The 24,814-nt window shown below is 31.0% G+C and overlaps 2 protein-coding genes, 1 long non-coding RNA gene and 1 pseudogene across 4 annotated transcripts; 1 reads left to right on the top strand and 3 right to left on the bottom strand.

Annotated features, from left to right (window-relative positions):
• The first annotated feature begins 6,055 nt into the window (after window positions 1-6,055).
• LOC123214408 (transcription factor bHLH123-like) lies at window positions 6,056-8,882 on the top strand. 2 transcript variants are annotated; one of them, XM_044634161.1, is made up of 7 exons: window positions 6,056-6,635; window positions 6,751-7,375; window positions 7,484-7,600; window positions 7,737-7,802; window positions 7,911-7,970; window positions 8,067-8,120; window positions 8,219-8,882. In XM_044634161.1, exons 1-7 carry the CDS (start codon window positions 6,319-6,321, stop codon window positions 8,366-8,368), a joined length of 1,389 nt encoding a protein of 462 aa, XP_044490096.1. In that variant the 5' UTR covers window positions 6,056-6,318; the 3' UTR covers window positions 8,369-8,882. The 2 variants fall into 2 exon arrangements, with proteins under 2 accessions (XP_044490096.1, XP_044490088.1); XM_044634153.1 differs by having other exon boundaries at window positions 6,057-6,635; window positions 7,911-7,976.
• Window positions 8,883-11,349: 2,467 nt separating this feature from the next.
• Window positions 11,350-11,784, bottom strand: LOC123209213. Its single transcript, XR_006500998.1, has 2 exons — window positions 11,609-11,784; window positions 11,350-11,478 (listed from the first exon to the last, which is right to left on the bottom strand). It is a non-coding gene; the product is annotated as an uncharacterized LOC123209213 (long non-coding RNA).
• Window positions 11,785-12,687: 903 nt separating this feature from the next.
• LOC123209206 (probable NAD(P)H dehydrogenase (quinone) FQR1-like 1) lies at window positions 12,688-16,047 on the bottom strand. The gene is made up of 4 exons (XM_044627071.1): window positions 15,896-16,047; window positions 14,332-14,425; window positions 13,233-13,495; window positions 12,688-13,144 (listed from the first exon to the last, which is right to left on the bottom strand). Exons 1-4 carry the CDS (start codon window positions 15,916-15,918, stop codon window positions 12,913-12,915), a joined length of 612 nt encoding a protein of 203 aa, XP_044483006.1. The 5' UTR covers window positions 15,919-16,047; the 3' UTR covers window positions 12,688-12,912.
• Window positions 16,048-19,533: 3,486 nt separating this feature from the next.
• LOC123192212 lies at window positions 19,534-22,694 on the bottom strand (annotated as a pseudogene).
• Window positions 22,695-24,814: the final 2,120 nt, after the last annotated feature.

The raw sequence follows: 24,814 nt of genomic DNA, 5'->3' as shown, positions 1-24,814 counted from the left end.
TTTTAACGAGTTTTAAGATAAAAAATTGATTATTAATTTTAACAAAAAACTTTGTGAACCCAATTAATAAAAGAACTAAAATAAAAAAATAATTTTAATTATTTATATCAAATTTTAAATAACAATAATTTTAACTTTTTCTTCACCTTTTTTATACTCAAAGAGAAGAAAAATCATATCTTTTACTCTAATTTAATACTAATATTTTTTTCACATTTTTCTCCTAATTTTTGATTTCAAGGTTTCTTTAATATAAGAAAAAACTAATAACATCTGTAATTACATGTGAATTTATGTTTTGTTGATATTCTTAAACATGTTTAACATTGTGTTTAAGATGTGATTAAGTTATCAGTTATACTTGTTAATAATAACAACATTTTGAGAGGAGATGATAAGGAAGGAGGAAGTTGGTGAGGATGACTAGAATTGGGTTAAGTTCCCAAGATTAGAATTCCACATTTCATTTAGATGTAAAGCTAGCTTGGACTTTGATAATATTTATTTATTTATTTATTTTAATAAAGATATAATCATATTGTAGGTGAGAATATAAAGCAACCCAACCGTAGATCTTACTAGAACAAGAAACCATGGACCTGCCTTTGTTTTTATTTTGTTAATAAAACGTTTCTATTCAGAACTCTTTGTCCCACTTTCACAAAGTTGGCGAAATTATACACATTTATTTTTGCTACAAAGTGGAAATCTTAGTTGGTGTTTTGTAATATAAGAGTGGAAAGGAACGGCTATGTATCATTATTTTATTTTAAATCGAATTATATATATATTTATTTATTTTTATGAATTGGAGTTATAAATTTAATAATCATAATTATTGATCTCTATATTTTTGCTTTACTATAGGGTATTTTTTGTTTCCATTAGATTAATAGGGTTCATCAGAGCTTTTGCACCATATCACCTAACACTTCAATGCTAAAAATTTAACAATCTTTGTCATTTAAATACATTTTTTATTTTCATTTTTTCGTTAAGAATAATGAATTTTGGACCTTGTTTTCTATATTGTAAATTATTTAATCATTTGTAACTCTTGCATTTATTAAATTAGAGTAATATTGACTTCAGGAGTTAGTAAAATTAGTGAAATATTAAAATTTTCATAGAGAATATTTGGGTTCAAAATTCTGTCATGCTTATAAAACTCTAACTTATTTGGTACAGTGGTTATAGATCTAATTGTTGTATTTCGAAATTTACTTGTCTAACTAATCTGGATGAAATTCCCCAATTATAAAAAAATTAGAGTAATGTTCGACATTTAAAATTATAATTCATTACAATCATATATCATTTTATGTGATGTTATCAAAAAAAAATGTTAATCAACTCAATACTATAATATGAAATATATAAAATTTAAATTAAAAAGAGAAATTTGAAATAGTATTTGAGTTATTATTATAAGCTTGATCATTTAGAAAATACTAAAAACCTCAAAATTATTAATTTGCAAGGTTATATCAAAATCCTATCATTTTCAGAAACTCTAGTAAAAGTCTGATATTATTTGTGAATTATTGATGACGTTATATTATGGAAAAATCAAGCCCAAGAATTCTGAATTACATTGACTACCACAAAAAACAAGATGAATGTTGAATAAGAGTAGATTTTTATTGATGAATCTTAACAGGTCAAACAAAAGCTAAAAACAAAAAAAACCCACCAATCTGGACCGTCGAAATTGCTCCAGTTGGTGCATGACTGTGGAAACATTAGTCAACCCAAAATTATATCAGTTGACAACATTTAAATGGTTAATATTGATTGACCAAATGACATAGGTTTACAGTCTGGCATCAATCACATCAAGCTGAGATTAATTCCTCTAACACAATTAATTAGCTTATTAATATAGCCACCAATGAATTAATCTAGAAAATTAATTCAAATTCTTTGTTTGCAAGTGTTTGTAATAATGTTTGACTTGAAGATTTTTCTTTTGATCTTTACAAGAAGAGGCAAGTGCCAGCCACGTTCTGGGTTTGACAATGAACAGTGAGATAGATGCATGGGCCAGGCATGGAAATTTAGAAGCCGTGTTTCGCTGCTGAGATGTTGCAATTTTAACTTTGTTGTTTTTTGTGTGTGATATTATATTAGCTTTTAGAAAGACCCCACCAGGTTTACTCTTGTGCTGTGTCTTCTTCTCTAATCTCTTATCTACTTTCTTCTTTATTTCTTTCCCTTTCGTTGACGCCATTCACAACTTAAACTTTGTGTAAAGCTTGCTTATGCACACCGCACACCACTTACATCACCTATCATCATTTTGCCTAAGGGTTTCACTCTATTGGCTCTATGAACCCCTATCAATTTTGATTTGCATTTTACTACACTTATATTGTTAATTAGCAAAGTAGTCCATAGTTTAGCTCCTAAATAACAATAACACCATATATATTCAATTTTAAATATCTCATTAGATATTCAAATGATATATTATTATATGATTAAGTGATTTTAAATTAATTATAAAGTAATTAAATATTTAAAACTAAGTAGTACACATAACATTATTTTGTCAATATATAGATTCTAAAGAAAGATATTTGTAAGAGCCTAAAACCCTAAAAAAACTTACAAAATAGGATTGAACTTCTTTTATTTAGTTTATAACTTTGTTAAGGTAAAAAATCGAAATCGAAGATAAAAGATTCATAGCATAACATGGTTCTATTATTATTATTAATACTAAAACGTTGTTAATGTGTGGGATTTATGATTAATCTTGATTTCCAATACACATAAAAAATAATAATGATATATATGATGATTATCAAATTAGTTAACTTGAGAAATATGCATAATAATAAGTGAAAGAGAATAATATTGGTGATGAATAATGGCATAACATAAACCTTATAAATGGGTATAGAATGGATTGGATGGTGCCTCAAGCTCCAACAAGCGCAATTTAAGGTAAGTCATGTCAAATCCCAATATCTCTTGTACACCAAAATAATTGGATACTCATTCACTATTTCCCTTGATTATTTTTTCTCAATATACATGTGCTACCAACTTTCATACCCAATTAGGTATTTTTATTTGTACATTGTATACATATGTATAATTGATAAAAGAGAAGAGCACATGCGATGAAACTGCCTTTATAATTAATCATTCGTTCTCAAATTGTATTCAAAATATTCAACTGATGAATGTGAGATATCGAAGCTTGCTTGCTTCATTATGAATAATTCTCTTCGATTGTTACAGGTTCTTTAAATATACATATATTTATAGGGCCATAAGACTATTTCCTACCCAAGATTCTGTTGATGAATTTATAAAATGACAATAAGGTCATTTTGTATAAATTCATCTATATCTCTTTGTTTCTCTTATTCTTTTTATTTTATATTTTTCTAATTTTTTCTATTTTCCCTCTTCAAAAGTTCAAAACACTTTGGTCTAGAACTCTTTGTCTGGATGACAGGACGAAGGTTTTGCCTTCATCGTCTAGACGATAAGATGCCCTTGGAAGAAACAACAACAACTTTAGGTTTAAAGAAGAGTCGCCGGTGGCTGGAGATAGTCATCAAAGAGCCATTGAAAATAAATCTTAAGTTTTGGAAAGGAGAAATGTTATTTTTTAAAATTAAAAAATTTTTATGTAGAAGTAAAATTATTAGTTTTTAAAATTTAGAAGATAAAATATAATAAATTTTATATTTTTTTAATATTAATGATAAAATAATAAATTTATCTTTTTCTATAACAAAAAAAACTTAATAACAATTAGGTTATGGGTAAATATTTAAATTTTTTAATCATTATGGATATGCTTTGAAATTAAAGTAAAATTTGGGTGAGAAATAGTAATAAATAGAATACAGAAAGACAAAAATATCTAGGTAGAATAGAGAAAGTGGGGGATGCGCAGGTAGGCAGAATGATTTGAAGGAAGAAAATAAGAGGAGGAGAGCGTCGTTTTCAGGGCTCTGACTCAGAGGTGAAGCCAAGCCAAGGGGAAGGATGATGGGTCCCACGTGTCTTCGCACGCGTGCACGCCGCGTGGACCCCCACTCGTTGACTTTCTTCTTCCAATCCAAATCCAAAGCATGACGCAATTTGACCAAATTGGTCTTGTTTTACTTTTAGTCTTCCCTTTGCCGCCTTCATTCAACTCTCCTATTTAGCATTTATCAAAGTCAATTCCTATTTCTCCATCTTAATTCTATTTATTCAACTAATTACTTTTTAATTTCATCTAAATATTATGCAATTTTCTTATTAATTTCCTTTTTATTTCTAATTAATAAGCTATAATTAACCTACTTTCTATACAAATATGTAAGTTTGGAAACATAAATTTCTACATGGGCATTACAAATTTTCTATTGAAATATTCTCAAACCCACCTATTCATATAATTACAGTTTCAAGTTTCAACTATTATAAGTCCACGGTCTTGGAAAAGAAAAATCAAACAAACAACATTGGAAGTCTTGTCACGAAATTTAATAGTTGGTTAAGTTTGAAAATTCCATAGGAATTGGAGCTTGGTTTTCTCCAATTTGTTTCTTAATTTCTATCTTTAATTTTGTGCTCACGGCATGATCTTCTTCTTCTTCTTCTTCTTAATAGTGTTTGAGTTTTAGAATATGATTTCTCAAGAAAAGAAAAATATTTTCTTTACGAATGAAAGAGGGAAACGTAATGCATGCAAGGTAATTGTTGGGGTTATATGTATTTATAAAAGAATATGGCAGACAAATTAATGGCATTAGAAATCATAATTCTAAGATCAAAATGAACTTATCTTGACGCCAATTGTTTCAATATCTGATCATCATTCCAATTCGACATTATTGAGAATCACAAAAATCCAAAGAAATATTTTATTTTCACCTACCCTAGGCCATTCACCAACAGGTTTAACTTTTTTACTTATATGAAGATTTGTTGTGAACTTCTAGATTACTATAATTATTTGATTATCATGATTCATCAACAACAAAATTTTGCACTTGATAATCAATTGATTGCCAAGTGTCATCCACCTGCCGGGAGAATTTCAACCATCTTATTAAAGATGGGAATTGAATTGAGATAATTAATTTGCCTAACAAAGTATGCTTTTATAGGAGAATTAAGTTAATACCATTCTAATCTGCAGCTTAAATATAAATATAATATTGAGCAAGAATATAAGGTGAAACGCTCCTCTTTTTTAAAAAGAAAGTTAAATTGGCATATCTTCCAAATTTGGGCTGCGATCGGCTAAACAAAACAGAAATGTTCATTGAGTTTGTGGGGAGATTCTTCTCCATCGTTGGGCAATGGGCTCCATCTACCTGTGGACGCCAATTTTGGCACCAACTTATTTAATAAAGCAAACCCATGGAGTGTAGGTTGGAATCAAGTTGAGTTAGCTCGAACTCAGTTTATTGGTTAGTTTGAATAAACCAATTTTTTGTTGAAACAATTTTAGTTAATTGAGTTTTAGTTTGGCTCATGATCAACGATAATACTAAAACTCGTCTCGTCAATGATTTTTTTCTTTTTTAGTGATTAATCTTCATCTTCTATAGTTTTTCTTCATCTTCGATAATTTTTATTTTTATTTTTATTTTTATTTTTCTTTTCTTCTGTGATTCTTCTTCTTTAATATTATTGTTCACTTTCTTTGATATTATTGATCACCAACTCAAGTAACCAAGCCCAAACTTACCGTTATTTATATTCGATTTGATTTGAATTCATCCCTAAATCTATCAGACATACATAATATTTCTCACATATATTTTTCTATTAAAGTATTGAACCCAAATAAGTAAATAAAAAACTCAATAAGAATCATAAAATCAGCAAAACTGTTAAACGTTTTCTCTATTTCCAATCTTAAATACTAAAAGAATTGGTAAATTTTCAACTTAGAAGATGATATAGTGTATTTGATTAAAAAAAAAAAACCCCCTTTTGAAAAGAAAATAAACACACAAATATCTGACTTTTTGGCATTTAATTAAAATAAATAAATTGAAATTGAAACTGAGGCTTCTTTCTTTCTAGTCTTAACCCTGAAATGTCAACCACGTTCCGGTTACAGTCGTTTGAAGCTTCGTATTTATATAACTCATTCGCTTGAACGGTAACCTGCAACAGTCGCTTGAAGCTTCTTATTTATATAATTGTAATATGCAGCGACCCGTTTCTCATCATTTTATGTAACTTCAATACCTCCAAGAAACCAAAGCAAGAAGCTCTGTTATCTCAAAGATTCTAAGAGCAAAGCAATCTTCCAAAATAGCCACAATCAGGCAACAACTGTGCTTTCTAGCCATGGCAGACGAATTCAATACGACTACCAACTGGTGGGATTCTTCCAGAACCCGGTTTGATAACAGCGGATCTTCTTCTTCGTCTTCAGGTCTCAATAGCTTGGGGAGCTTCGGATGGCCAACTGAAATGGTGGATATTAAAGCTAGAACCTCTACAGATTCTTCTGTTTCTGGTAGTTCCTTGGTCTTTCAAGACACCCAAAAGCTGCAACAACCCCCTCAGGATTCTACTTCTGCCGCCGCTGGTGGTGTTGCCGACTTGCATATGGTGGGTTTAGGCCTCTCTTCGCCTTCCATGGAGTGGAATCAAACCTTACTGTAAGATAAGAAAATGATTGTAAACTTGTAGTATTTTCATTTTGTTAAGTTTATTAGAAGCTTAATTGTGGCTTCATATTTAATGAGATAAGGCCTTTCCTTTTCATTTTCCCAGTCGGGGTGATAAATCTGAAAACAGTTTTCGATCCATACTGCAAGAGAACTTGAATTCGAGTGCAAATTATCAGCAAGAAACCGGGCTGGGATCGTCTCAAGTTCATTGGAGATCGGAGAAATTGTTTTCCGGGGTGAGTGGAGACTCATCAGTGAATGAATTCAAGCAAATCAATAGAGGCTTTTCATTAGATCATCAACCTCAGTTTAGTCCTCACGGCGGCAGCTCCAGTGACAGCACCGTCACATGTCAAGGTTTGCCGTCAAGTTTCCAAATCGATTCATCTGCTTTGTACGGCAGTCCTTCCACTATTTTACAAGGAATATTAGGAGCGCCAGAGAATAATGATAATAATAATAATCAGCCACATCAATCTTCCATGAATTATCAATACGGCGGAGCAAGTAGCTACGGCAATGAGCTAGTTCCTTCATGGTCCAAAGTTCCTCAATTCCTAAGAACTTCACCGCCGAAACAGCCGCCGCAACACAGCCACTTACACTTCTCCAATAACGCTCCATACTGGAACGCTTCCGCCGCCTCCATGAACGATGTTCGATCTTCAGGCTTTTTCCCATCGTTGCAAACCCCATATGCAACACAAAACTACGAGGAAAAACCAAAGGTAATTGATCAATATCAACCATTTACGATTTCTTTTTCTTCTATACTTAAATTAGGGTTTTCTGGTATTTTATTCGACCATTTTATTTCTTTGGTAAATTATGTTCAGCATGCTATATCTGAAGCTCGGGAGCCAAGTACGGCGGTGAAGAAAAGCAACAGTGGAAGCGAAGCGGCATCGAAGAGGCCTCGAAACGAAACGGCATCTGCTATGCCGGCTTTTAAGGTATAGAATTATTGATAATAAGTTGATAAAATTAAGCTTTTGTTGATTTGAGAAGAAGGAAAGGAACTTTTTCAAGCTTTAAAATGATTTATATAGAGAAAAGTCATAAATGAGGATCAGTAGCTTTGTTCTTTAGGTGAGGAAAGAGAAGATGGGGGACAGAATCACTGCACTGCAACAATTGGTTTCACCTTTCGGAAAGGTAAATTAGTAGGTTTCTGATGATGAAATTTTTTAATTTTATCTCTGAATTCATGAAAAGATTCCTCATTCTTAATCTTGCAACTGTATTGTATATAAATTTTGTCAGACTGACACAGCCTCAGTGCTATCTGAAGCCATTGAATACATCAAGTTCCTCCATGAACAAGTCAGTGTAAGTTCCATTAAAGATTTCCATTTTCACAATAAATTCTAATAATAAGATATCATGATGACTTAACCATTTTGATATAAATTTTTTCAGATTTTAAGTACTCCATACATGAAAAGTGGAGCTCCTAGTATTCAACACCAACAGGTATATATCTCTGTTGGTTTTCCAAAATTAAGTTCTAATATATTCATAATTCTTTCAAATTGGGTTCATATTATGCGTTTTTGTCGATTCTGATTCAGAATTCTGAGAAGTCTAAGGACAGTGAAGGACCAAAACAAGATCTTCGAAGCCGGGGACTATGTCTAGTACCAGTTTCAAGTACATTTCCAGTGGCACATGAGACCACAGTTGATTTTTGGACACCCGCATTTGGAGGAACATTCAGATAGAGGAATAAAAATTTGTCTTCGCCAGCACGTAAACATCTTGCCAAAGTTTAACCCTAGCCAAGCCAAGCCTAGAATGGGGATTATTGATAAGAGATTTTACATATGATTTTAATTATGAAGAAGTTAATTAGTGAAAGCAAGCAAAGAAGCACAAGAAGCTGATCTTCTCAAGAGAATTAAAGTTTCTAGTCGAGGATGGAAATGGATTAATTGTAGAAAGAAACTGTAAAAGAGAAACCCAAAAAAAAAAAGATCCCTCAAAGGACTTGTTGGGGCAACTTCAAGGCAAAATGATGTAAGTTTGCCCAATATTTGGGGCGATTGGGGGGTATATTAATTGTTGTAATAATTGAAGAATTATGATGAATTTAAGGTTGGTAATGGGGGCATGAGATCAATCTTTAGGTTCTGATTTTAGGAAGACAAAGTTGTTCAGTGAAATCACATTAATTTGTAATGTAGCAGTTGATGATCATTAAGCTTAATAAATAAACTAATTGGTAGATTAATTAAAGACATTCTTGAATAGGGTAGCTATGGCTTTTGTTGAAGGGGAAGGAATAATTGAATTTCAGAATAGCAGTGAGTGTGGGGATGAGATTTGATTGGAAAATTCACTTTTGATTTGTTTATGTGTTTGGAATATATGTTAGTGGGAAGTCAGAAGGTGTCCCACTTCTCTTTTCAGGTTTTATTTTAAGACTTTATTATAAAATTAATCACATTAGAAAAATTAATATTGGAGAAAAATAAATAAATGAATCAATGTGCAGATGCTATCACAATTTGCTTTTGTGCTTTTCATCCAATGGTCACATACACCAGCTTCCATTGGAAGGTTAAGATGCAAGCCAAACCTCTCTCTCTCTCTCTTTTTCATCTTCAACCTCTTGTTATCCATACATAAATATATTATCATCTTTTTGTGTGATTTTATTTTCGGTGGACTTCTCAATACCATTGACACATATTTATAGGGTCCTCATTTCATGATCATCATCTCCAATATATACATATATAACTTTTATGTGTTTTGGAATTCACACTCTGCAGAACTGCATAATATGGGCAGGGAGTAGAAGGTGAACTTATTCTTGATGTTGAATATTACAATCACTTATATTAATAAAAGTTTACATTAATTCACTCTTAATTGCTATTATATATTCTGGTTTTCTTAAATTTTATAGTGTTTTGTGGTATTACTTTTATAAGCTATGTAATATGTATATATTTTTTATTATACAATATAGTATACTAACAATATATCATTATGTAATTGTATCTTATTTTATCTTTAATTTAAAATCATTCATTCATATGAGACATATTATCTATTTACCCAATTGTATACTTAAAATCATATATATATAATTTTATTATATTTGTATTCCATTTTATAACGTAAGTTTTACATTAGATAAACACAATTTCTAGTAGTGAGTAGTGAGAAAATTCTTTTAACGACAATATTACTTTGTGTACAAATGTTGTAATTATCAAATATAAACAAATTGATATGTTAAATTATACAATTATATAATGACACGTCAGTTTATTTATATTTGTTAGCATTTGTCATATATATATATAGTGCAACTCTTTTAGCTATGATGTAGAATATTTTTTTTAATTTTTTGTGTAATATTTTTTATATATAAGATTATTAATTTGCAAAATTAATCATATGAAAATAAATGTTTTGAAGATGACATGGATTCTTTATCTAATTAGTTTTTGAACAAAGACTAAATTAATAAAAGTTTGAGTGAGTGTGAAGACTAATTCAAGAATATTCCCATAAAGTGAAATTAAAGGGAAAGCATCAAAAAGAAAGAAAGAGAGAAATAAAAAGCTTAATATATATAACAAGACTAAATCATGAAGCTATCAAAAAGAAAGAACAAAAATAAAAAAAAAGGCAAAAGATCTTTCTTCTCAAATCTACTTCATTATTATTTGGCATCTCTTCTTTCTTCTCCCACTTTCCCTCTTGTTGGCTCAAGAGTTGTGTTTTTGTAACATATCTTTTCCCAAACCCTAATTTATATTCATACTTTATTTTCATTTCTTGCAACAAAACCTTTCATCATTTTTTATCCCACTCTACTCTTGTACTATTACTTTTGACTTTAAGATGCCAAAAGCTTGTTACTCTTCAATCTATATATATTTTTCCTAAGGAAGAAACTGGGGTTTTTAGGGATGCTTTTCTTTGTACATTGGTTTAAAGGTGAGTTTCAAACTAATGTAGGGAAGCACTTTTTACCAAAGGAAATTAATGGTCAATGGGCTTAGCTAACTCCCAATTGAAAACCACTTCTTCTGCCCAACATCATTATTGGATAATGGAATGGAGTGTAAAATGCGTTATCAGTCACTCACTCATGTGCTTCACATATGAAGTCTTCACTCGAGACAGAGATTTAAAAAAAAAAAATTAACTCAAATTTTCCGAAAAGAATCAATTCATAGTAATAGTAAAAATAAATATACTCAGTTTTAAATATTTAATTAGATACTTAAATGATATGTTATTATATAATTTGTTGATTCTAAATTAATTATAAAATAAGAATTAATTATTTAATTATATCTAATTTAAATACTCAATTAAACACTTAAAATTAGATACACATAACATTACTCTAATGGATTTGCATTCAATTTCTCCGCATGTTTATATGTTGAACACAACATTCATAAGTCTTAATATCAATTTTCGAGGTAATGTTATGTTATCAATTCATGAGAAACTATTCCCTTCGAGTTTGATAGCTAGCGACTTCTAAGGCCATCAATAATTCGAATTTGATTTGTTTCTTTCGAAGGTACCATTTTGTCTTTCATTTTGTTGATTCTAAGAGAAATTTAATCACTTCAAAGATGTCTAATCTGATCTAATCATCCTTTGTCCCTTAGTGTTGAAGCATAAAAACATGATTGAGCAAATTTCTAAAGAACAAAAAAAAAAAAAAAGAAGTTAAAATCCCCTTTAAGAATAAATTTATTGGAATCTTGTAATTATTATCAAGGATTGTAATGACATGAGTGGCTTCATTAAAATTTGATTGCCTCTTTTTGTTCTGTTCCCTATCTGTTTTCTTCTTCTGCAATCCAATGAAGAAAGTTGATAATGAAAACTACAAATCTTGGGCTCCATAATTAACAGTGGATTAGCAATATCATTAGTGTAAAATATGAATGTTATTTTGTTGCCCTTAAGGAGAAAGCTAAAACCTTTAATTGATTCCAGCTGATTGCTATACTGTTTGTTTCATTATTACAGGTAAGCACTATGCCGTTTGTCTAGCATTTTTTAGAAGATGCTAGCTACAATCAGACCAAGAAACTAATTCATATGCTACGCAAAGAATAAAACTTCGTTTATATATTTTTAAGTACTTTACATATGATTTATTATCATGTAAAGATTAAGAGTAAAATAATACTCAATCACATAATAATATATATGATAATCGAATTGTATATAAAAAATTAAATTTTTTATATTATGTATTGAATATAATATCTTATAATATGATACCATTTTTAAAAAATAAAAAAATCTTATTGACACGTCATTATTTTAGAAAATATCATAAATATCCTTAAAAAATTAAGATTTTTCATATACACGTCTATTATATCATCATTTTTTTTCAAATATATTGATTTAAATCAGTAATATGTATTTTATTATAAGATATATATCATAAAATATATCTATTACATCGTATTAATTCGATATATCTCATAATATTTATTATTTTTATCTATTTTATATTATATTATAAAATATATATTATATATTGTAAAATATTAACAACTATAATGATATATAATATATACTTAATCAAGATTTATTTTATCTATAGTTATTGAAAAAAAATAAAAAACTTATAATGTGAAGTTCTACCCTATCCTATTTTTAGAATCCCGGCCCAATCTAATGGAAGCTCAGAAGTTTAAACATACGGTAGAGACAAGAGGTGTACTTTTTCAGAAAAAAGGTACATAATTGAGTGATTTCAGCGTACGAAATTTAAGCCTCAAAGTTATTTTTTCCAGAGAGAGAAGGAGAATAAAAGTGTAAATGGTGTTGGGAATATATGTTACAAGGGGATTGGCACACATCTCTGCTGTCAAGGTATGGGGTAAATTGTAAGGGAATAATATATATTACGAAAAGTAATAAATACCTGACGTTAGGTTTGCTCAGGCAAATCAAATTCCTGTCGGACGCTTTGGTTTCCAATTCTTCATTTTGCTTTTACTTTACCCCTACTAAGACAAGTTTCAACAGTAAGACTTTGCAATTGCTCACAAAAATAATCTTTCATCTTAATTTAGGAATACATAACATAACAACCTGAAACAAATTTACCATTGAGAAACAGGACTGTATATATAACACACTTACAAATTTATATGAAACAAAGCGGGAATTATTGTTTGCAAACCTTGGAAATACAAATTCTAAATGTGAAAAGAATGGAAGAAAGGGGCAATGTAAATGTGTTTATGGTGTTATCCAAATTTATTTAAGCACTTCCCTTGAGCTTCTTTGTGATGTTGGCAATGTACTTCCCTTGGTGGAAAGCTTGCTCCAACTCGAGTTCAGTTGGCTGTCTCGAGCCATCCCCAGCAAAAGTTCCAGCACCATATGGACTTCCGCCCTTAATCTTCTCCATTTCAAACATGCCAGCACCAAATGTGTATCCAATGGGAACAAATATCATCCCATGGTGAACAAGCTGAGTGATTGCAGTCAAACTGTGAAAAGAATTAAATAGTTAGTTTTCATTGGTCTGAAGAGTTTTGGCAATTTCAGTTCAAACAAGACTGTGATATAGGCACTTACGCTGTGGTCTCTTGACCACCACCTTGTGACCCAGTGCTGAAGAAGATTCCAGCAGGTTTTCCTGCAAGTTGTTGGGTTCTCCAGAGACCGCCAGTTGCATCCAAAAATGCTTTGAATTGAGCAGCCATCATTCCAAATCTTGTTGGAAAGCCAAAAACAAACCCATCAGCCTCAGCAAGTTCTTGGGGTGTAATGATTGGTACATCACTCTTGGGTGGTGCACCCATCTTGCTGAGCACCTCCTCTGGCAGTGTCTCAGCAACCTATTCCATGTGGGAGTTAACATCAGTAAGGGTATGTATATCAACTTCTATAACGCAGAATAAGACATTCATGAAAGTATCTTTACTTTTAATAAACAATCAATGCACATCCACTAGATTTTTAGTTTGATTTAAACAAGAAAGCAGAAGAAAACCATAACAGATTTGCAATCAAATTAACTAAGAAACATTAGAAAATAATGAAGACGAATGGGAGACAGTAGAAAATTCATTCAATAAAGAAAAACATAAACGGTAAGCATATCTGTGGATCCTGGCAAACACTGTTAATTTAGAAAAAAAAAAAACATGATGAAAAAAACCAAGAGTAGCAGTTATGAAGGAGCAGCATTATGAATAAGAAAAAAGAGTTAACCAACCGAGATACCTGATTGTGGAAGAACAAGCAATAATTCACAATGATAAAGGAAGAGAGTATGGGGCAACATATAATGATATGAATAGATGTCAAGAAAAAAAGAAAGTTTAAAAGCCTCATGGAAGCCATGGTTTTAAACAAAAGCATCTAGGGCAAAACTTTTCCATTGACCTGAAAATAACTGAATTTGAGAATGGAGGATGATCATAGCCTACCATCTAAATGATATACCACCTCTAAACATCTTTCTTGATGAAAAGGAAACCTGGTTTGCAGTCTAAATCATATATTAGTTGGCTTTTTTTAAATAAAGTGAATGTCTCTTTGCTAAATTTGTCTGTTCTCAAAATGGGTTAATAAATACAATCTACCAAGCAAAACTAAAACATACAGTAAAATTAGCAGTTAATTAATGAATACAGAATGATATGCATAAATTGCATAATGAATATCTTACCTGCCATAATTGGGCTTCAACACCTTCAACAGATGAAGCACCTTTCTTTATCTCTTCTGCAAGTTTCTCTACATGTCCATACATGGAATAGTACCTGCAATAGCAGCAAGAAATATTGATCAAAAGATTGACAGTGCACTAGCAACATAGTAAAGCAGTGAAAGATAAAAAAGAACTAAGAAAATGGACAGTGGCATGTAATCATAATAATTTTAAAATGATTGTACCACTATCTATTACAAATTAAATATTGCATGAGAAAAGGAAAGAAAACAGTTATTTATGGGCAATTCATTCAACTAAATATTACCACAATATATGAAATATCAATTTATTTTACATAGATCTGAAGACATTTAGATGTGTACATCTGTTACAAATCCTTACTCGCCTATTAGTTGCCATTGCTTGCCCGGAACTACAAAACTATGACCAACTAGACTTAAGGTCAATTACCATGTGTAACGTACCACATATATCAGCAATCATCTAAGTTATGAATTCAGAGTCAGATGGTGATGTAACAAATGGGTGGAATGGATGACTGAAGACAGAACTATACCGGCCTACAGATTTTAATACATTTTCATACAGTCTTTGACCAGACAATAATGAGCAAATTCAGCTTTCTCTATCAAAAACAGATTAATGAAAGAGACACTAGAATTAACATCAAGCTGTGAAAAATTTTATCTAAATGATCAATTAGGTCCTCTGCTTACAGATAACATTACATCTAAAAAACAATTTATTATTAAAAAATGACAAGTGGGACTAGAAGTTAAAGAGGCCTCTTATCTACAGCATTAGCAAGACCAAGCTTTCAGCTACATTAAACTAATAAATAAAATAAAATAAATTATCATTCGGCAAATCAGTCAAAAAAACTACAAAATAAAGTCTAAACAGAGGAAATAATCTGCACAACAAAGCAAACAAAATTGCATTCACAAAGAGAATTTGATAATGAAACTACACTGCCTCACTAATCACATTATCTTTACTTTTCACACCACCTAATTCAAAACGAGATATATCCCTATAAACCATCTAGATATATTAGAAAATGAGCTTCAGTATCCATCCAATTCAAATTCCATCACACCAAACACAGCTTGAGTCTATATTTTGACAGAAAATTGAGCATTATATTTTAAATTGATTTATATTTCAGAATTTTTTCTCCAGAGTGCAATCTTAGAAACAAACTTCATAACTATCAAATCACTTTATCGATACCTTATCACATCAAAATTAGAATTATTTCACGCTTTTTAAGCAGAAATGTTACTCTCAATATATTCAATTCTTAACAAAATGACTCTTTCATGATAGTAAATTCCAGGAACTAAAATAACAGATTCTCAAAAGGCCAATCCGATCAAAGAATTCACTGGAAAATCTACAGCTAAAGCTCACTAATCACACAGAGTTTAGGTAGACAAAACTCAAAAAAGTTGAAAGCATAAATAGATCCAAAACTTGCCGTAAATTCTATACAGAATCAAACGATCAGCAGCAAAACGAAGATTAAATCACTAAAAAATGAGAGAGAAATACGTACACAATATACACTTTGACGGCCATTTGTGAATGAGTCTTTCACAAGTCACTGAGTTTTTTCTTCCGTGTCTGAGATTGAGATTTTCCACGAGTAAAATTGAAGACGCTGGAGCCTATTTATAGTTGCACTGGAGAGATTAAGAAAGTTGATTAGTTGCTTAATTGGGTGGTTTTAAACGACTCCGTTTTGAATTTTTGGATTAAAAATAAAAGATTAATGATGATATGTTGTTGTCACGCTCATCATCATCACCGCCGTTGGAAACTAATTCTGTAGAAGATAGTTAATTCATTTTAAGTCTTTATTTTATTTTTATAAATAATTAATTTTTTGGTTATTTTAAGGAACAATAATTAATTTAATTTCCCCTATATTTGGTATAAGTACAGTCTAGAAACAATGCTTTTTTAAATTTGTATTTACATAAATAATATTGAAACTTATAATAATAATATAATACTAATTTAGACCATCAATCTCTTATGCAAATAAATCCTCAACCAGTATCATGTGGGGGAATACGTATTTTCATTAATTGAATTGGTAATTTGAAGGATTTATAATAAAATATGATTTTTTTTTAAATATTTATTTGAGTATTTTAAGCAAATGGAAGCAATTAATTTATTAGGCCAATCGAAAAGAGGGACTGTGAGGGTGCGATGGACGGCTGCGATAGTGAAATGAAGCTAGGTAAATCTGCACCGTGGATGAATGTTTCCGAGATTAACGGTTTTGGAGGGACTGATAGGATGAGTTTACGTAATTCGGCTGCTGCTGATTGGTTGATAGGGTTGACTTTTTTAACTTACATGTGGACAAGATTAGGTGACGTATCGTAGGGTGCATGCTGACCAAACGACACGTATGATTGAAAGCTTGGATTTTAAGAAATTTGTGGTGTGTGAAATGACGGGAATATGATTCTAATTAAGATAAGATAAAAATCAGCTTAATTAAGTAATTTTTATTCATGATTAAGCTTTGATTAGAATAAACAGGAGGGGACTGAAGTTGGTGGGTTAGATTAAGAAGCAATAAAAGGAGAAAAATTGAAGTTGGAGAAATTAGATGTCATAATTTGGATTATTAAGTCAAGAAAATGCAACTCTCAATCAATCATCCCATAATGGGTGCTTCAATTTTCCAAATTCTATCATTTTAATTGGTCCAATTAATTTGGCGAATACGTGGAAGGTGCAAAGCATTAATGTGGAATAAAAAGCTTATAATTATTTAAAAAAAAAAGAAAGAAGGCGAATTTTTGGGTCAAAAAATGCAACTCATAATGATCCAAAATTAATATTATAAAAAGAATTGGCATGGTCAATTTGATCACAGTGAACTTAAAATATTTCAAGTTGTGCTCATTTATTCTTTTTTAAAATATCATCACAGTGATGTCACCAAACGACACCGTTTGCCCGTCCAATCTATACACAGCCAAAGGGATTCTGTTCCCATCACAAGAATACAAATATAGACAATGTCAAATAATACGTAATACAGACGATCATCTTTTGTCATCTAAATACAACTTGAAGTGTCTCATTCCCGTTTTGTTTTATATAATGTGACTTTAAAGACATCTCCAAATATTTGACATGTCAAGAATATATATAAATATAATAAAATTATATGTAAAAATTTTAAACACATAAATAGATATATATTTGATGTATATTACTATATAATAAATAACTTTAAATTAATAATAAAATAACACTTAATTATATAATAATAATTTAAAATATGTATATATAATATTACTCTTATAAATATTAATATATCAATATATTATTGAGTATTAATTTATATTAATTTAAAATAATTTAATTATACGATAATATATTAATATTTGAGTGATTTATGTGTTAATAGTTTTGAATATACCTAATTAGGTATTTAAATTATATACATTATATAATTAAATGTTAATAAAATATTATTTTATTATTAATTTAATATTATTGAATCATATGATAATATATTATTAGAATATTCAATTAAATACTAAAAAATAAATACACTTAATTTTTATACGTATTTTTACTTTCTTGTAAAACTGATCATACTATTCTACTAATCTACCCTAAACAATAGCATAAAAATGCCAGGACCAAAAAATGAACTTTGAGGGTAGTCTATAATAAAAACAATCCAACTATTTGTATTAATAATTTGTATATTAATAATGATGTGCATTTAAATTAAAAATAAAAAAATCTAATTATATGATAATATATTGTTATTAATATAAATATTAATATTCGTATATATAATTTTTAAAAAATTTTTATTTAAATGAAAAAATTAAATATATATAATTACACATTATATATATATGTGTGTGTGTGTAGTTTGGATAATAAATGACATTATCACTTTACTTCAAAGAGAAAGAAAGTAAATTTTATATTTAAAAAAGGAATAGTCTCTTTTGAATAATCAAGAATCTTAATTCAACGATCTGATATATATCACTACCACTCATGATTGATCATAATTTCTTTTACAAAGGGTCTAAATAATACAAGTGTATGAAAATGGGGGATTGAAATTGGCTTTGGCTTCAAGAATATAATATTTATATACGAGTTGTTTGTCAAACCGTCTGCCTCCATGATGTTGTTTCAATCAATGTTCTTCTTGATGTTGCCTTCTTCTCAAAGTTTATGCTAACAGACATTTTTGAATTGACTATATCTCCCTTAACATACCTTGCTCTCATTGATTTTTCCTGCCTTCTCTCACCAAACCCATCTTATATCTAAAACTTGTTCTTGTATTGTTTGACTACATTGCACATCTAAGATATCCTACCTTGTTGAGCAGAGTACTGGGTACCACGCTTATAATCTTATCACCTGGATTGGTAGTTTTTGTAAGACCATACTTGATGATAATACGTAACTCCTTCACTTGACAAAGTAGATAGATATCACATCCATTCCTGCCACTAACATGTTAACACTATTATTTTCTTAGATAAGTTAAGAGTTTAATCTTATTATGTCGTTATAGGAGACTTAAACTCATACTCTTTTACACATAAAACTTCTATTAAGACTTATCATAATAAGGCTAAATTTTAGGTAAAAATTAATGTGCAGGTTCAGTTAGCTAGTGTTTGAATGTGGCTGTATTATTATTTTTGTTTAATACAAATTCTTAACTAATCCACTAAAATTAACAAGATGTATAAATTAATACGTAAGGCATAACCAAATAATAAATATAAAAAATTTTATATCGACAAGGAAATGAAGGTTTTGGGTAAATATAAACTCTTTTCTTCCCCATGAGATGTCTTTTTAGGATAAAATTATGAAACCAACAAAGTTTAAAGCAAACACCACATCATCACTTTAGCCTGTTATGTGCATATCAAAACAACATCAACAATGGTTGATAACTTCCATATGAACGATGCCAGGTACTCTATCTAAGCCCCTCTACAGGAGCTGACACCCTCTAAGTGAGGCAACATCAACACAAATAATACCAAATTAGTTAAAACTGTGTGATGCTTCAGGATGATATAAGCTAAACTACCACATAATTATTTCACATTGCTAATTTTTCTAAATGAATCAAAAATTTTTTGGTCTGCGGAAGTCTAACATCCATTTGTTCAGTTCATTAGGTTAAAAATTATATAACTATCGTGCCTCTAACAATGAGATAGTGATTTCATTAGTTGAAGAAGATTCAGCCTTTGCCGATGAAGGGTCTGATCCCTGTGATTTCCTATGCATCAAGAAACCAGGTTGTTTCGGCTCAGGCAGAACGTTCTTACTATGAAGCATTACAACTACAGATGACACGTTTGGCCTTTCCTCCAGATACCGTTGAACACACAAGAGACTAATGTGGATACATCTCATCACTTCTGAAAGATTGCATGATTGATCTCCCGATACTAAATCAATCAGCTCCAATGGCTTGCCTTCTTTCCATAGTTTCCATGCCTAAAATATATCAAAACCCTTCTGTCATTCTGCCAGAAATAACATAACTCCTAAAACATTATTAAGATTTCACTTACAGACCCTATAAGGTTGAGGTTGTGATCTAGATGATAAAACCCTCTGTTTTTCTTTCCGCTTATTGTCTCCAGCATCAAGATGCCGAAACTGAAGACATCGGATTTTACTGAGAATAGTCCATCAATGGCATATTCTGGAGCCATATAACCACTGTATAAGAATGTAAATGGAGATTTTGTTCATTGTAGAGGGGAAGTAGTGAACATTAAAATGACAAGGCAAGAGAATACTTTCTAAGTTCTAACCACTCTTTTTGTGTTTCCGTCTTATTGATCTCCACCAAAAGTTCGTGCCAAGCCACACTCTAAAATTTTCGAATTCATCTCATGATTAAGTACATTACTTGCTTTCGAATCTCTATATATGATCTACAATCTTGAATCTTGACGAAGATACAAAAGACCTTTGGCAATCCCACAAATGATTTGGAAACACTTGGACCAATCTATTACCTTACATCTTGTTTGATCTAGCAAAAATAGTATTCAGGTTAGTGTGTAGTTATGCTTGAACTGTTAAAAAATTAGCCTCAATTTTGCTAGAACAAATCAAATGTCTGTAATAGAAATAAACTAATCCAGCAGACCGAAAATGAAAGAATCTAGGCTTTTGTTGGGCATGAATTCATATATCAGCATTTTCTCATCTCCTTCAATGCAGCACCCATGAAGCTGTACAAGATTCCTCTGTTGTAGTTTGGCAATTAGTATAGCTTCATTCTTGAATTCATTTACTCCTTGCCCAGAAATCTTCGAAAGTCTCTTGACTATGATCTCGTCCATCCAAAAGTGTCCCCTGGAGAAGATATATTGTGAGTAAAATAGTAGTTATATGTTCTTGTTATCAGTTCAAATAGTGTTATGAGCTTACTTTGTATACAGTTCCAAAGCCACCTTCTCCCAGCTTCTTGTTGATTGAAAAATTATTAGTGGCATTAGAAATTGTATCTAATTCAAACAGTGGAAGCTCCAAGTCTTCTTTTGAATCAGCTTTTTTATGACTGCTGCCCCGGTTGTATTCTGTTTTCTCTGAAACAGTGAACATGTTGGCTATAAATAATGAAACATTGTTCACCATATGTAATGAAGACTCAATGTTCATTCTGTAAATAGAAGCTACCCTGTTTCAGAAGACTGACTGAGAAGAAACTGCTGGCATTCAATTCATTTTATGCGAAGTTTTGACAAACAAATGAAGCCACACTTGAGATTGCGGACTGAGTAACATTACCTACTAAGTTTGTCCTGTTTTTGTGAATATAATAGACAACAATAAGTGAAAGCACTCCAGCAACCACAGCAATGGTAGTAAATACTATTATTAGTATAGTCTTCTTCTCATCATTCGCGCCTTCATTGCGACAGTCTTGATATAGCAAAGAGAGCATAATCAAGTTATATAAAGTACTTCTATATTATCTTAATCTGTACTCAGAAGAAGAAGAAGCGATATTAGTAGACAAAATTAAGGCAGTACCTATTTCTAAAGCAGACATTCAGATATACAAGTCCTGCCCACCAGGTGAAAACTGTCTCATGTCTATCAGATCACCAAACCACATAGTGCAGCCACTGCCTCCTCCTCTAATATCTGAGGTAGTGTATGCCATACAAGAAGAGTTCTGTAAGCATTTCTCCCTGCATTCCTTCAGATTCATACTTTTTTCCAACGAAGAATGTGTAGTGTCTGGCAATTTCAACCCACCAAATTTGATAAAACCATCTGCTTTAGAGTAGTTTAGTGGCTTATTGCGGAATGCAGCCTTGAGACCAGTCCATGCTGTCTACTGATTTAGGCTTGAATCCTTCTAATCATTGGCAAATTGGTGATGCACTAGGAATGCAAATCCCATAAGAACCACAAAGACCGTAACTGTCACAGCGATCTCTTGGCACGGATGCATACCTTTTCCAGCTCTGATCTTCTTTATTCCATATGAATCGTTCACGAACATTATTGGTTTCACTCATAACAATTCTTAAGATTGCTGATTTTTTTGTCGCATTGAACATGTAGTAAACCTCTTCCTCATTAGATACAAAGTTGTACTTAAAAACTGGATTAGGCCTTAACTCTGGTGTTCCACTGGATCCAAGGCCATTCCATGGACCGCTCCTATAAATTTTTTTGAACCCTTCCACATAATTATCTCAGGATTTTCTTGTCGTTCAATTCCCCATAGTAAAGTCTCCTGGTGAAGGTTTATCTGGGCTCCTCCAGGCTGATATTCGCCGTTCAAAACCAGTTCTTAAGTCCCATCCAAGCTTCATTCCTGCTATTAATGTATCAGAAGGATAGTCAAAACTTTGCCACAAATAAGCTCCTAAATCACCATTTTGTTCATCTCTTAGAACAAGATTTCCTGTATCCAGGAGCTGAACTACCACTGAACTTGACACTTCTTTTGTCAAGTTAGCTGACCATACTACACTTGTGTTCTGGCTCATCAGAACAAGATGGCCTGTTCCGTTTATCATCAACATTCCTGAAGAATCATTGATGGGATTGAGTCAATTGGCTACCCAGACAACAGTTTGAACTAGGATCTTCTTGTACCAAATTCCCAAGTAACGATTCTTTGAACTACCCGGACTGAAGAAACCAAGCTCAAATGTTCCATCTCTTGAAACCAAAGTCCTGCTTTCAGAAAGGGATTTGGGTGGACGAATGGTGTCAATTGTTGCATAACATAATCCAGAGAAAAAGAGCAGAAACTTATAACTGATAAATAATAAACCAGGAACATCCATTGGTGTCTGGACCAATTAGCTCTCTGCAACAAGTTAAAGATGAAGAACATAAATAACCGTCATCTAGAAAAGCTAATAATCTTAAGTTAAATCAGAGTAAGAGAACTATTTTTATTTGTTGCTGAATGAAGGACATTTCAATAGCACATTGGTTGGTGAACATTTAATAACACATTGTTATGAAGAAAAAGTTGGTGCAATGTGCAACATAACAAAATGAAATAGAATTTGATTGGTTTGTCAGGCTATGCGGCAGTTTTTACATTCACATGACCCCAAAATTTTCACACTGGAAAATGACATGCTTGACTTCAATAATTGATTTCTGTTGTAAATATAGTTGAAAAGAGAAAGAAATATAAATGTATTTAAGCTAAAAGAAACGAAAAGAAATGGAAGCAAAATATGTGCAAGATTGATTCAAACGGAGGGGAGTATGAATGCTCTAAAGTGGAAAAATAGTGTGTCAACAAAAGGGGGGTGGGTGCGTGGTGGGGTGTAAAGAAAAACTTACTGTTCCCCACCGTTCACATCTAATGTTTTCCTATGCTTATTTACTCTCACATTTAACGTTTTCGCACCAAGTTTTCAAACTTGCCTCTATGATGGAAAATCTACCATATCTATAGCACTTTCTCTTAAATTTTCATTATTTACAAATAATTATATTAATTTTATTGAGAAAAAACTTAATAAGATAAAAATCAAAATAAAAGAATGTAATTATTTAATAAAATAACTTTCTTATCTTTTCATTTAATATAATTCATTAACAAAAATAGATGACGGGTTAGAATTTTACTTTTTAAAACTTAAAAAGGATGCAAATATAATCTTAGCAAACCTTGGTTAGGAAATAGTCTTTTGACCTTCTAATAAATATGATTAGTTTGTTTTAGATAATCATAGATTAAGGATTTCAAATGTATTGTTGGGATGCCATTTTAACACTTTTTTTTAAATCATATACTATTATTAAATATGGTATAGATATATCTTTGTGTTACCAGTGAATCCTTAAAGTTTACAATTTTATCACAAATACCCCTTTGTGCCAACTCTATCACATTACCGTCTAGTTATCAAAACATCTCCTTATATAACCGAAGATACTATTTTACTCATCTACACTAAACAATAACATAAAGAAGTTAGGACCAAGAAATATTTGTGCAAAATTTCGAACTTTGTGGGTTGTTTATACAAAAAGTGTAGAACTCGTTATCCACATGAAAAATTTAAAAACTTTGTGGGTACTAGATGATATTTTCCTTTGTTTTAAAGAGAAAAAAAATAGATTTTACATCGAAAAAAGGAATGGTCTCTATTAAACAATCAATAACCATAACTCAACTATCTAATATATATACTACTATTATTGATGATCGATTATAATTTCTTCTACAAGGGGTCCATATAGTACTAGTGCATGAAAATAGGGAAGTGGAATTGGCTTTGGCTTCAAGAATACAATATTTGTATATAAATTGTTTGTCCACCCGTTTGCCTCTATGATGTTGTTTCAATCAGTCTTCTTCTTGATGTTGCTTTCTTCTCAAAGTTAATTATGTATACATATAGACATTTTTTAATTGACTTTGTCTCCCTTAACATACCTTGCTCTCATTGATTTTTCCTCCCTTCTCTCATCTATATCTAAAGCTTGTTCCTGTATTGTATGACAACATTGCACAAGTAACATATCCTATATATCCTCCCTTGTTGAGTGAAGTTATCGGGGCTTATAATCTTATCACCTTGTTTGGTAGTATTTGAGCTCCTAGGTGGATAGAGATGTTATTTACATTGAATCCTTTCCTGTCATTAACAAGTACCCATAATGACCTGATATACAAATGTTCATCAGTTTATAAGTCAAGAAAATTAAGATAAAACATAATCTCATTTAAAATCTATAAATAGAAAATAAGGGTTCATATCAATCACAACTTTTGTAAATTCAGCAATCACAATTAAAATGTAATTATTGCCCTTCCAAATCGAAATCATGATAGTGTCTATCAAGCCATACATCTTCACACTTTACAACAAAAAAACATATATGCATATAATCCTTACTCCTACTAATATAAGGAAGGACTAAGCGAGAGACATGACTA

The sequence above is a fragment of the Mangifera indica genome, chromosome 1 (assembly GCF_011075055.1).
Source record: "Mangifera indica cultivar Alphonso chromosome 1, CATAS_Mindica_2.1, whole genome shotgun sequence".
NCBI lineage: Eukaryota > Viridiplantae > Streptophyta > Magnoliopsida > Sapindales > Anacardiaceae > Mangifera > Mangifera indica.
This window is presented reverse-complemented; position numbering and strand designations above follow the sequence as displayed.

Coding starts and splice junctions, on each gene's coding strand:
- LOC123214408 (XM_044634153.1), top strand. CDS start 6,319: ATGGCAGACGAATTCAATACGACTACCAACTGGTGGGATTCTTCCAGA. Junction 7,601..7,736: donor CTGCTATGCCGGCTTTTAAG/GTATAGAATTAT, acceptor TTTGTTCTTTAG/GTGAGGAAAGAGAAGATGGG. Junction 8,121..8,218: donor CTAGTATTCAACACCAACAG/GTATATATCTCT, acceptor ATTCTGATTCAG/AATTCTGAGAAGTCTAAGGA.
- LOC123209206 (XM_044627071.1), bottom strand. CDS start 15,918: ATGGCCGTCAAAGTGTATATTGT. Junction 14,426..15,895: donor GCCGTCAAAGTGTATATTGT/GTACGTATTTCT, acceptor CTGCTATTGCAG/GTACTATTCCATGTATGGAC. Junction 13,496..14,331: donor TTGAAGCCCAATTATGGCAG/GTAAGATATTCA, acceptor CACATGGAATAG/GTTGCTGAGACACTGCCAGA.